At 39.1% G+C, this 14,490-nt stretch overlaps 1 protein-coding gene across 5 annotated transcripts in view; it reads left to right on the top strand.

Moving 5' to 3' along the window:
- LOC108498728 (metalloreductase STEAP4-like) overlaps window positions 1-14,490 on the top strand; it is an 86,727-nt gene that overhangs the window by 48,977 nt on the left and 23,260 nt on the right. The window contains exon 1 of one of the 5 annotated variants that reach the window (XM_017817787.1): window positions 353-451. The exons of 3 other annotated variants lie outside the window; for them this stretch is intronic. In XM_017817787.1, the coding sequence (XP_017673276.1) occupies window positions 401-451 (51 nt within the window). In that variant the 5' untranslated portion in view covers window positions 353-400. Of the gene's footprint in view, window positions 1-352; window positions 452-7,804; window positions 7,828-14,490 lie in introns of those variants that run through there. One more of the 5 variants, XM_017817791.1, reaches the window with a different exon arrangement.

Here is a 14,490-nt window from a genome sequence, read left to right as displayed (position 1 = left end):
TTATTTTGTCCACAAGGGTTTATGGCCTTTCCCTCAAAACTCCTGCATCAAAACAAGAGTGATTTTTACCTTTTTTTCTCTTTTTTATGCCCCCATGTAGATGGAAGTGCAGGAACAAGAGGAAGCCATTCACACCTATGAGTTTAAGTCCAGGGTTTAAACTTTTTTAAGAATTTAGCATATTTCAGTTACCATTTTGCACCCTGGTCTGTGCAGATGTTCCTCCCACCCTTACAGTGAAAAGCACAAAAGGGTAAGCATTTCAAAATGAGTGTGTCAATTTGTTTTTTCCAGAGGTACCTGGAGAACAGAGGTGGGCTACCAACAGTCAGTGCAAGGGATGGCCATCACTAAGGACTGTGCACTACTTCCTGCTAGGAAAATTAATGGAGGTCCCAGAATGATGGCTACATATTATAGTGACAGAAAATGTATCTCAGCCACTGAGAAGGTATTTCAAGATATATGATCAGCACCGTTTCTGGTTCATATGCAATTACTGGAGAGTGAACAGGCAGTAGGTTTTACTGTAAAGGGTCTTAGAGCTGTCTTACGATGTACAAGACTCCAGAAGCACAGGTTCTGATACATGTGCCCTGGGCACACCCAGTAACTGTGGTCAGAAAAATTCCCACATTCCATCACACCTGTACTACCTGTCTTGCACGCACCTGTGTACCCCAACCTGAGTTTGTCCATGTTCCAACATGTCCTCCAGGCTGGGCCACACCTACTCCTGTAGCATTCACACCCCCAGGGTCAATGCTGTAAAAAAAATCTGATCAGGATATTCTGATATTCTGAAAATCTGATCAGGATATTCAGTCACTTTCTGCCAAATCTATGGGGTTTGGTACTCATTGTAGGAATGTGCCCTCGCCACCAGGATGCATCCCATCCGTCCTACACGGTGATAAGGACCAGTTCTCCTCTTTAAGCTGGTTGCTGCAGGAAAATAATAAAAAGTGGATGCTTTGCTAGTGGTTCACTGCCTTGTCCATGGAGAAGGTGTGGGTGTTTGTCTACAGGGGGAAGCCCAGGCAAGACTGAGATTGCACTGACCACATCCAAAATGCTGTGGCCATGCAGCTCCTGGCTGGGCTGGGCAGGCATCAGCTCACAGCACCACAGTAATCTCTCTGTCTTCAGCAGCTTCATGCAGGGGCTCCTGATTTTTTAAGTGCTAATTTCACTATATTTATCAAGTACAACCTCATGAAAGAACTACTGTGCAGTCAAAAAAGAGGAAGTTCTTAACATGGAAGGATGAAATTCCTATATTTTTGTGTGCTAGACCACTGAACGAGAGATATCACGTGAGTGGGTGAATTGAGTAGGTTGTTTTTTCCTTTGATACCACATAAATAAAATTAATAAGTAGATTCTTTGTTTATTCCAAAGCCATCTTTTATTTCAGATTTACTACAGTGTCAGTACAGAGACAAATTTTGCTATGATGTTCTCCAGCACAAAGTTAAATAATTGAATTGTCAGCCAAGAAACTAGTTGAGATCTTTAAAAAATATTTTTAACTGTCTAACACAGAAGCATTGTAGTGTTTTCAGTACTAATTTTTTTCCTCTGTAAGGCTTTCAGATCATTCAAATTGAGACAGACATTATTTTTTTAAAGGATGTTTCTAATATGTTATTATATTATCTCTACAGAAACTGAACATTTATCAGTCCAGGCAAGGTTGTCAGCTTTTGGAACTACAGATATTTATGTATTATGCATTCCTATCAATCACAGCAGAGGTATCCACATTTTTCTTTTCAAAACAATACAGATATACACATGTCCTTTATTATTCTCTTCTCTTTAGATGCTTCTAACATACAGGAATTGCTATTTTATATCTTAACAACTGGTAGTGTTACATATTAGAAACCACTCTGGTCAGTCTAGGCTAGAAATTATAGTCAGATTTCCCAGACATCAGAAAATAAGGTACTGTAGCAGCTTCCTTAAATAGAGAATTGCAAACACGAATCCAAAGCCAGGTGGAGATGGAGATTGAAAAGTTTACAGAAGGATTTGGTAAAGTACTGCTGATTGCAACAGCACACAGAGGGGCACAGACATGCAGGAGACTTTCTCCAGTTATACAGTCATTATATGTATTGCTATATATGGTGTTGTAATAGCTCCATAGGGCTACCTTCATCCTCCAGGCTGTGCCTCCCCTGCACAGTGCTCCTGCGTGGAGAAAGGATGGTGGTGTGGACGTGCCTCTCTGAGCGCAAACTTCAGGAGAAATCAAAAGCAGCCCACACCTTCAAAGCAGCTCCAGTGCTGCCATGCCCCTGTGCACGTCCAGCCACCACCCTGTGTCCCTGTGCCCTGTCACGCAGCAGGGCCACGCACCTGGCCCTCGCTCCCCGGGCAGCCCCGCTGGCCGTAAAGCGCTCTTTGGAGCCGCTGGGTGTTCTCCACAAACAACCTTAATTAGTGACAGCACCACTGATAATCAATAACGACAGCCCTAATAATATCCAGCTATAACCGTGCAATAAACAGATATCAAGTCTTTCATATTAAGTCAATGAATCAGTAGGTAATAAGAGTCTCTTAAACCATCAGAGTGGCATTTTAAATAGATTACTGAGACTTCAAAAGTTATTTGATGTGGCCTTTATCTTCCGACACGGTGTATTCTCGAATTTTTGCACTACTTGCAAAAGCACTGCCAAACCTGCTTATTATCAATACAAGCAGCACTACCTAAGTCAGTAGTAAACAGAAGGCTCAATATCAGCATCAAGTACAGCAGGCTGTGGGACTGGACAAACAGGGGAGTGAACAGCAGCGTTTGAGCAAAGAGTTCTAGGAGGGGTAATGGAATAGCATAAACAAATAGGAAATCATCTACAGTTTAAAAATAGGTGAACAATTGGTCTACCTCCTAAAGTAAATAATGAGTCTTTTCTTTCTAATTAATTATTCATGAGGCTTTCTATTGAATCTTTTCATGCCAAATCTCTGGTTTTCACTTAAACACATTATACAATAAAATCTTTTCTATATTGATCACATTTTTTTCCTAAAAGAGCAGGTTTTATTGCTCATGAGTAGATAAGAGATGTGGTTTCACCCCTCACAGTGAAACTAGAATATCAGCATAATCCTTCTTAATGCTTTCTTTTCTACTTTAGCTGTGTAATCGTTTCCAAAAATATCTGTGTGACTAGGGATCTAAGTGAGCTCAACAACAGCTCCAATCGATTTCAGTTGTTCACACAGCTGTATGACTTAAGAATATATCTTTTATCCTTTTCTGAATTGCTAACAGAGTCCCAGTAAAATCCTGTAGGATTTTATCTGTTGGTGTGAAACTGACTCCTGATTAATATTAACCTGCCAGTTTAAAGCTGGGATAATACAGTTACCTAGAGCTAGATCTTGTAGCCCTACTTAGACCTGTGAACACAAAAAAATTCAGGAAACATTGAGAACAGGGGAAAAAAAATCCAACCAGTGTGATGAGTGGATACATATATTAGTGTTTCCAAATTACACAGCTGAAGTCAATGGGAACTTTTATGGAAGCCTCTAGAAAATCTGCATCCTTGGCCAAAATTGAAAGATAAGTACTCATCTAGGGCATTATTAATGTTAATATATCATATCCATGTCATTAAAATCAAAGACAATCTTTAAACCGTAATTTTTAGAGTATTACAAGGCACACATGAAGGTGAGAAGCAATTTTGACTGACAGGTTATTGATTTATGTAATTTTAACTATACCAACATATACCAAAGTTTTAAGTACTAGTGACACTATCACTGAGTCATCAGAGCTAACAGGTGCAATTAAAACACGGGGAACCAAAAGGTTTTGCTTTCTATTTGATGTGGAAAATGCAAACAATTTTTTCATTTAGAGTGTTTCTTGATTCTGAAGTTTACATTGTGTTGGGTTGCACATCTGGCCTCTCAAAAGGCCCCTTTCTAAGAGGAAAGTGCCTCTGCCCTGCTATGCTGACAAGAACCATCAGGGTTCCGGACCAATGTAAGGCCAGAGGAAAAGTATGTTGCTAAATCACACCAAGAAAACAGTGACTAAGCATTTTTTGTAATTAATTGCATAGATGATGAAAAGAAAAGGTGGCTATAATCAACCTTTGCCACTAAATAGCTATAAAAATAATTTTTGATATTAAGTTTAGCTCTTTGGTTTAATTGTGATCAAGTATTTGTCACATCCTGAAAGCACTGGGGAGGTGGTCTGCCTTGGTTCCTGGGAAAAGAACAAGCTCTTACAACAGTGTGCTACCCTACTTACACCGTAGCAGGGTTCTACATCGCTTTCTTTCAGCTATTTCTTCAGTCTATTCACATGATTTTCAAAGTACTTCATCCCGTTTTGCTAAGTGTTCCATCATTGATGACTTCCTTTCAAAGAGTTTTCCAGGAAGTGTTTGACAGTAGAGTTGCCTACAACATGAAATTGTACATTAGCAGCACAAAACCTCTGTAAGTGAAGAAACTTCTCCTATATGATGCATTATTTTATCTTTAAAGAAAATATCACTTCTGATAGTTCTTGGTTTTCCTACTATAAATCTACCACAGTGTTACTTACACTTACACAAACTCTCTCAAGATGTTTTTCAGTGAGCCTGCAGGACCGTATACTAGTTTCACGGACCATCCACATTGCCTCCTTCGTATTTATATTTGCCTTTATGTTCACAATGTGGGTTTTTTGAAGAAAGAATTGGTTTTACTTCAGTGCCATTGCTGTCTCACACACCTGCAGTTCCACTGCTGACCTATATTTCTCTATTTGCCTTCTGCCTGTTTACAATAGAACATTAATTCTGGGGAGAGTGAGAGACCCACTCAATCTGACATGCATTCTCCCAGTTTGCAATATAATCTGTATGTAAAGTTCCACTCCAACTAATGTGTTTTTATGACCAGTGTGAAAGACTTCTAGGTAGATTATTAAGATTTTTATTCTGTGATCATTAGCTATATATATCTAAATATATATCATAAAATAGGCTTCAGACAACATAATTATAATAATATGACTAACATACCCTTTTGTGCATCCATTTGCAATTATTTAGATACACACTTCTCAGTTTATAACAGATCATTGCAAAAATTTGTTTAATATTATATAACAGGATGAGGTTTTGCATCCTCAGTTCAATCACTGTCACTTAAAAGGTATGTCTCTTCTGTGTCCTACATCTGAGCACATTTCAAATGAATATTTTTTGTGATGATCAGCGTTAACAACTTTCTGTGATGATCATACATCCAACAACCACCTCCCTACTGAACTTTTGCTGTTGTAACTAGATAATTTCTGCTTAAGTTATTTAACTTTTCACCTTTGTTTTTCCCAATTACTGTTAAAATAGGCAGAAAAAAATCCTTTAGGGAAAAGATCTTTCAACATTATTTCCTAGTGGTATTTGTGAAACAAGTGCACATAATCGAGTTCTATATCAACATTACATAAGTGGGCATTAGTTAAGTGTACACCTGAGTATAGGACTATAATGTAACAATAAAAAAGATATTTCAAAAGCTGTTATAAATTTAATTTCGAACAACACAGATTTGTCAATATAGGATAGAAATTACATTCTACAAGACAAAAACATTTAACAAGGAGGTTAGTGACCACATGGCATATAAAGGATTGGAGTACCAAGCACTTCGTACTTTTTTAAAGAAGCATGTGTATTGTCATAATAACCTAATTCCTTTTTCTCTGGTAATTTTATAATCCTGGATCTTATTTAAAAAGCTCATTTTATACGATAAACAGAACATAAAAATCTACATGGGAACTGCATATTCTTCTATTTAGTACAAAAAATATATTGAGTATATGCAGTTCTGATGATTTGAGCTGGAATTTAAGAAACAAATTAAATACAATCTCTCTTCTTGATGTGAGAAGATTACAGTAACTATCATGGTAGAACTAATTTAACATTTAATGATTTTCTTCTGTCTTAGAGATGTTTTGAGAATTATTCCTAGTGTCAAACAGAAATAAATCCTATAAACTGGCTATAATAAACCAGTAGGAGTTTCTACTGTGTCTGCAACATTTAGATGGGACAGTTACTTTCTCTTCTGGCAGATGCTTTATGAGTCACATCATTTAGTACACCAGAGTTTTATTGTGAGGCACCATTGCATGCTGCAGAAAAGGTCACAATATTCATCTGGAGGAAAGAAATCCACCTGAGGATTCCCTGACGGTGCTCTTAGCTCACAGCTCTGTAGCAAAGAGCAGAGTTTTCGCTGCTATGAGGAAAGTTTGGAGTCTGCTCTCTCACCCAGCACATTTCCAGACAACTACGGGATAAACAAATGTCTGTCCAGGCAACACTATTGCCACTGTCTTGTCTGTCCCTGCTCTATCCCAAACCTCTGGAAAAGGAAGCTGCATATAGGACAGCACAAGCCCTGGGAAGGAACATTAATTTTTGGAAGCAGTTAAAGAAACACCACCAGTATACTTAACTCTGCTTTCTTTCGTGTTTGATTCAAACAACACTTTTGGACAGGAGACAGGGAAAAGTCAGTGTTGACAGAGAATTTTTTGTGGTCCACAGTAGAGTGTTCCCTCTTTCCCATTTCAAACTTGATCTTCTCCCTCCCAGGACAGGCACTAAACAAGCCTGAGGCCAAACTAGGACACAAAGTTCCAGCCTGGAAGGAATTCTGTTCCATAAAGCAGGTGGTTAGAAATCCTCCCTCTGTCCTCATTTCCGTGACATCTGTATTCAGTTTTTTTAAGCATCAGTCAGACCAGGCTCCTCAGAAGAGATAAGCTGCAGATCTCAGTAGGACCCAGGCATGAAAATGAAGCTAATTTTATGCAAGTTGTTTTTAACATTTTCTTTCCACGTAGCAGACCTTGCATTGAATGTGGCTTGATTGACTGCAATATGCTGTATAACTGAAAAATGACAGCTGTCAGTTCTTAGACAAACAAATTAACCCAGAACATAGGAACCCAACTCCTCCAGGAGTCTTCATTTTGGGTTCCCACCTCATAAGGCTGATGAGACCCATGCCCAAGGCTTCTTTGCTTGGTTCCACAGGGCAGAGCTCTACAGCCTAACAAGCAGGGCATTGTCATTGCTAGTAGGAGCCCACAAACTTTGTATTATGTCTGGAAAGCCTTGGAGCTAGGACATGCTTGTATTATCTTGGACTGCCTGAACCTTTCTTTTAGCTAGGTGAGCTGTAACAGAAATTGTTTAGCTGCCAGGTGAATGTTACCTAGTTTGTTTAAGTTCTAGCTTAGCTTTGTAGATTTGTGTATTGTAACGCCTATTGTTAAAACACTTCTACAATTTCAGTATATAATAGATAGTAGAGGAGCAGTAACTACTTTGTGTAGAGCAGCTGTGACGTGGAATAAAACTAGTGTAGAGGATTATAGAAGCAACTGATTATAGAAGAGGTTCTGTAAGTGTGGAGATAGGATGAAACCAGACACTCCTGGGCTATAAGCAAATCACTAATGATCAGTTACTAGTTATTAAGCCCTTCGGAAGGCCAATAAAACTAGCTTTAGAGATAACAAAGGGAGCAAGGAACAAATATTCAACATGAGCAATTAAAACATACTATATATATTTAGATATAAATTGGAATTGTGGACTGATGAAGAAAGAGTAACGTGCAGTACGTGCTAAGAAACATATAAAAATAGCCCCACACTGATCCTAGAGTGAGGTGAAAGAAATCCTCAGCGGCACCATACTTCTTCCAGGGAAGAACTCGGGACACTAACAACTCACCATAGCTCCCTCCCCTGCTTCTTGAGGACTAAGAAGGGTGAGCATAACACTGGAGAAAGAGGTAGATATGAGCAAATTGATTTGTACTAGTATCAATTGCATCATGACTTGGACGGAGCTTTAATAATTGCAAAATTTGAAATGTTGGTTTTCTCAAAATGGGATTAACAATAATGCTTTGATTATACTGCAAATACCTTAATTAATTCTTGGTTTGATATGCAAGGTTTCGTTTTTCAGCTCATATAAATTTTGTGATATGGGGGGTTTTTGTGTATTTTGCACCCATAATTCTTAATTGTAATTGTGGATGCAATGCAAAAATAGATTAACAAAATTGTTATTCTCTGGAGCATAAGGTCTATACGATGACAAAAAATACTGAGTACATGAGACAGAAGTTGAAGTATGAGTTAGTACTAAACCAAGCATATTATCTACAGGAGACAGAGATTTCAGAGAGACAAATGTGCCTATTGCTTGGAAGAATAAATAAAGCCTCTTTGGTTTAGAGAAGGTGAAGACTTTTTATTCTGACAACTCTGTTTTCCCATTAGTAGCTTCCCAAGGCATTGCCATCAGATTGTTGACAGAAATGTGGTTTTGTAAGTATTAATTTCTAGAGGGGGTGGGTCTGTCCCTTAGGCCATAATTTTTGTCACAATAGAAGCAGCTTTTTACATTGCTAAAATTAGTCTTTCAGTTGACTTTGCTGGCAGAAATATGACAAATGCTTCTGAAAATTCTTATTAAGCAAATTTCATGGAGATATTTATTCAATTTCTTTACATTATTTAAAAAAATGCAAAATAGAGTATTTTTCTGAGGTATATGACACATTTAAATAATGTCTCACAGAAATAACAGGGTGTAGATGAGAATGGTCAAGATAACAATAGCTTTACTGTAATACATGCCCGTGTTTCCAGTACCATTTCTAGCATCTAATACAGTCCATCTGAATCTTCTGCCTGTTTGCATTTTGATTTTTCTAAATAACAAAATGGACAGGGGGAATGGAGAACAGAAGGCCCAATAAAACAAGGTAGAAATTTTTCTCTTGTTCGTATAAAGTCTCTTGGGGCTGCTGTTGGCATATCTTCCAGTCCATATTCACCTGCCTGTGAAACACTACTTGTGAAACCTGGAAGTCCACATCTGTACTTGTTCCGTAAGACCTCTCATTCCCACTTCATTGAGTTAGCCACTACCTTCACAAAAAGTAATCCTTATGTGGCTGGGGTAGTGTCTGACAAAGAAACCAGAGAAAAGTTCACAGATCATAATAAGCATATTTTAAAAGAAGTTGAAGGGACAAGAAATCTAGAAGAAAGAGAAGAGGAGCAGAGAGAGCAGGTCAGTAAGAGGAAAGTGTGAAGGGAAGAGGCTTTGAGACTAGACCATTTGTTGTTCAATGATCAAAAACGAGACCTTTTGGAAGGATTATGTCAGTTAATAACAGTCACAATCATTTCTGAAGAACTCATACTCATCCTTTCAGTGAAACTCTTCTTACCCAGTGAAACCAGCACCTTGCATTGTTCAAATAATTTTCTCTTTTGTCTTCTGGTTGGTGGCCAAGCATAGCAATGATGGCCAGTAATATCATATGCACTCAAAAGCCCTGAATAAACTACTGAGAAGTCTGAGAGGCTTGATAGCACTACAGACAAAGTCCTCTATATCATTGCCAGGCTGGCACCAGAAGTCATTTACTCACTTAAGTAGCCTATTCATCTTCATGTCCCCTACTTATTGCTCTCTGTCATAATGCAGTACAAATTCTTTTTCTGTGATTAATTATAACATCACAAATGTATCACTAGAAAAGAAGTTCTACCCTTCTTAAGGGAGTACAGCTAAAAAGATATAAAAATTACTTCTCCTAGGCTAAATGTTAACTTTTATTTCTGTCTGTGTCTGCTGGTTATTGCTCACATTATAATGAAGTTCCTGTTTTCAAAAGGAAAACAAAGAAAAAGATGGGAAACAAAAATAAATGCATTTTTGTGTGTCAACTAGCCTAGAAGCAAAATGATGCTTTACAAGCTCTTCCAGTGCTGGATGATACCAAGAAATATCTACCAAGAAATCTGTGTCCAGAAAATTTATGTTTACAATGGGTAAGGAAGGATTAAAGCAGGACACAAATACCGTGCACATTCAGTCAGACTTAGTCAGACCGGGGACTGAGCAGAGCTCAGAGGAAGAGATTTAAACTAATATGGTAGTATTCACTGGAATAAGTGGAGAGCATGGGCATAAAGAGGGAGTGTGGCTCAACTGATATGTAGTAATTCCTTCAGCTGCTGTGACTTGATCATCTGTTTGAGTATTTTCACAGTAGGGGTGATTTTGTCAGCTATTGAACTCAATAAAAAGTCTGGCTATGCCAGTGGTGTGATTAATCAGCTGTTGGAGTGAGTTGCTCAGAATGCATTTGGGGCTTTTGTAGTCTTTCTGAATCCATAAAATTGACTGGTTCACCTTTCTATATTTTCCACTATTATTAGGGTTTATATTTTTCCTTGCAGCTTATTTTTTAATTAGCTAGACAGTAGCTGTAAAGACATCACATAAATAGGAACAATAGTCTGGTATAGTTATGGGCAGAAGTTCTGTAGCTTATTTTCTCTCTCACAAGCAGTTCTAAATTTCCAAATATGGTTGCATCCCAAATGTGGGAAAAGGATACAGTGGTCCTGGGTTTTTTTAAGTGAAATTTAAAAAATAGTTTCATTTGGAAGATCTACAACATTTTTCAGGTATATGAACCTCCAAAAGAGATATTCATCTTTCCAGAATACATCAAACACCTCTTGTTAACCTCCTCTAAATATGACAGGTTAGCTTCATGGAATGGAAGCAACTTCAGCTAGAATTACAAAGCAAAAAATATCATCCTCCCTGACTTGTGAATGTTTGTAAATTCTTCTAAGAAAAAGCACTAGATGTAAGAGAATGATATTCAGGGCTTGTAGACCATAAGGATGTATTCAACATAGCCTAGGCAGATTTCAATTCAAAGGCATTATGATCTGTAAATAAATATTTCTTAAATTTACCTTTTTTTCCTAGCCTCATTTTGAAATTGTATTGGGCATTAACACACAATCTAAAATATAGCACCCATTCCTGTGAGCTTCAGACTATGATGTTTCCCATTGTTGAGGACACTCTACAGACATAAAGCACTCCCAGTAAGACACCATTACTTTTGTGCAATGTTTGTACCTCCCCACAGCCCAAGGAAAAGTACACTTATCCAAATACAAAATACATCAGTCAGAAGCTCAGAATGTAGGCTCTGCTTTGGGCCATTGACTGAAATATTTCTGTGTGCTTTACTTCATGCTTTTTTTTCACTGTACCTAAATGTTCTTCACAGAATAATTCAGCAGCAAGTATTTTGTCTTCCATCTCACGCAAAATCACAGTATAATTTATCTGTGAAATGCTAGGAAATTAAAATACTGCATATTTCTCTATAGCAGACAATAACTGCCTTGGGGGATATTTTGGCCTCCTGGTAGGCACTTTCATTAGCAGAGTATGTTCCCAGAAACTAAGTGAGCAATAGTGTTACATTTTTGTTGTAATTTAAGAAAAGACTAATTAGAAACAAAGCAACAAGCCTGAATGCAACAGGAATCCAGAGCAGCCTTCACAAATGCATGCACAAGAGCTATCTCTGGTCACAGGGTAACTTTATCTGCTGAAACAGCAAGGAAGGCTGAACAGTATTATCATCTCAAAAATGGAAGTGTCACTCTGTAAATAGATGATAAACACCAGCTGAACAAAATTATCTTTATTTAGCATAAAAAATCATGATGTTTTAGCTGCATGTGTCTTCAGCGCCTTTAATTCCCACTTAAAAACCAAAATGGCAGGTAGCCAAAAAAATAGAAAATAACACCAAGGATGTAAAAGCTTATACAGTTACATTTTCCCATCTCCTACTGACACTATTACAAGTAAGAGGTCTCTCTAGGATCATCTTTACTGATCTTCACATGTACATTGAAAACTAATGAGATACAATGAAAACCTGAGACATCTCATATATATATATATGTATGAGTGTAGTTCCTTTGAAAATAATAATTTTAGAGGAAGGAATCCAAGAGAGGATTTGGCTTGGGCCAAGCTGGGAGCAGCAAACGGAAAAATGTTTCAGCCATTACAGACTTTCAACCACCCATGTGTCAGTCTCACTTAAGACAAGAAAAATTATTCCCTTTCTCGTGTTCCTCACTTCTCAAACACTTTCTAAGATGATCACAATGAAGCATGGACAGGCTGGACGAGCCTAGTGATTTATATAGGAAGAAAGAAGGTAGAAATGACTGTCTCCTCCAAAAAGTCACTTGTTCCCTTAGCTTTGAACCTCTGCATGTATATATTTGGCTTGTGACTTCACTCACTGAGTACCTTATGAAATGCTCTTTATCTTGGTCTGCAACTTCTAGCAACATGTGTTTCTCACCAGCTTGCATGCCCAGTGCTTCCCTCACAGTCTACAGATAAATCACTTTTCAGGAAAGAAAACTAAAGCTGTCAAAAGTTCTGAAGCTTATGCACAGTAATGGTCTGGATACTCCCACTCTGTAGAAATTGATAGCAAACACTGTCACCAGCACCGTCTGAGCACATGAAACAAGAGAAACATCACAGGAAATAGTCAAGCAAAGTTCAAGAAAGTTTGTTGACTTAATTTGATCACCTCTTTTTTTTTTTTTCATCAAGTTTCACTGAAGTTACTCTGAATTGTTTCCAACCAACGATGGTGCCATTGTATGGGAAAACCATGGATTTAACAGTGACACCTGTATCTGTGACTTTGTGAAGGATGATATTGTTTTCTGATTCTGGCAAAGCTGACATCAAGTCAGCTACCCCTAAACACTAAGGACCCAGTACTTCACTCCCAAGAAACTATGCTTTGTGCAGAAATGCCATGATAGAGGCAAAGAATACAGGACAAAGCTTATATTTAAATCATGCTACTACGTGCCCTGCTTTCAGGTAGAAATGCATCTTACTCTGGCATCACTGACATTAGGATTAACTAGTCTACTTGATGATGTTTTGTCATCTCTAATGCATAAATCCTCAAAGATGTGTTGATTTCCATCCTGAATACCTATGCAAACTTGGACTTCAGAATAAGCCCCCAGCACAAGATCTCGTTTATTATGTTGTCTGTCTGTGAAGGTTGCACACAAAAAAGACAGGTTTTAAAATGCTATAGTCAGAACTTTTGTTTCAGATGCTAAAACTTCTACATATGTTCCCCTGACTATACCTACCCTGCTAAGGAAAACATAATAATAAGTATATTTCAAAAAGTGATACAGCTGAGGGGTACAGATGTTTATCAGTAGCCTTGAGGCTGTATTTATCAGTAAATTTCCATCAGCCTTTGAGGTGTCCTGTGGTGTCCCTGTGGGCGTGCTGCCTCCCCTAAGGCACGAGGACTGCTTCTCTCATGGGCAGATAACCTAGCTGCGTGCCCTGGGTCTCCCCGGTTTCAGTGTGAATTTGCTGTCTGATGGAGATTTTGCAGCACAAAGTGACAGGCTTTGTGCCTCTTCTTCTCTTTCCCTTCTGGGTTTTTTCAGAAGGTTGTCATCTCTTCTTCCACAGTAACTATGAGCCTGGGGAAACAACCTCCTACAAACAACATGCAGCTTTGTAACATCATTGCTCTTTTTTTTTTTCCCTAAAAAAAGGAGCACAGGCAAGTATGATATGAGAACAAATGAAATAAACAAAAAAGAAAGGTGAAGTGTGAGAGATGAGAGCTCAAAAATGTATGACAAGGACTCCAAAGATGGACACAAAGAAGAGCATACTCCTCACAGCAGGCTGCTGGGGGTTGTCAGGGTTGTTGGCCATCTAGGAGTGGTAGGCAAGCCCAGTGGTTTCAGCATCCCCCCTCTTGTGCTCTGCCTTTCTGGTGGCAGTGATGGCCAGAGTAAAGAGAACATCAGCAAGCAGGTCTTGTGATTTACGGGTCTTGTGATTTATGGGTGAGTAAAAAACTGAGAGCTGAGAGAAGGAGAGGATTCAGAAGCTGTGAGAAGTACTGGGGGAGTCAGAGGAGGGACTGCAGGGAGCTGCCACCTGCACGTGCAGCTGGAGGCTCTGCAGGAGGGGTGCCAAGGAGCTCCTGCCTCTTTGTGGCTTCAGGGGTCCTGGTTGCTTCCCCATCCCAGCTCTGGACAAGGTCCTGGGAGAAGACCAGCAGCCCAGAAAAGTCTCCCAAAGGCAGATTACTGTAGGGATCAGTAGAGGGTGGTCACAGCAAAGCCCTTGGTGCTGATGGAGGAAAGAGCACATCAGCACTCCCCACATCAGACTGCCTGCTCCAGAGAGAGTGTCTCCAGGGCCTGAAGAAGAGAGGTCTGGAACCAGCTATGTGTGCAGACCAGCAGCCCTAACCTTCGTTCTCCAGGGCCAGGAGGACCCTCCAGCCCATCACCTGTGCAACCCTGCCAGAAGCAGCCCTATGTTCCTGGGCCCAGGGTTCATTCTGTGCTGGAGTTGGTGTTTCTGCCACAGCATCTCATGGCCTGTGAAGCTCCCAGAACCCCACATGACATCTACATGGGTGCAATTCACCTGTCTCTATACATCTACATGGTATTTTAGTTCCTTTTCCCATGCTTTTTGGACTGAGCAGGAGAAAACCTTG

The sequence above is a fragment of the Lepidothrix coronata genome, unplaced genomic scaffold (assembly GCF_001604755.1).
Source record: "Lepidothrix coronata isolate B3197 unplaced genomic scaffold, Lepidothrix_coronata-1.0 Scaffold62, whole genome shotgun sequence".
Taxonomy (NCBI): domain Eukaryota; kingdom Metazoa; phylum Chordata; class Aves; order Passeriformes; family Pipridae; genus Lepidothrix; species Lepidothrix coronata.
This window is presented reverse-complemented; position numbering and strand designations above follow the sequence as displayed.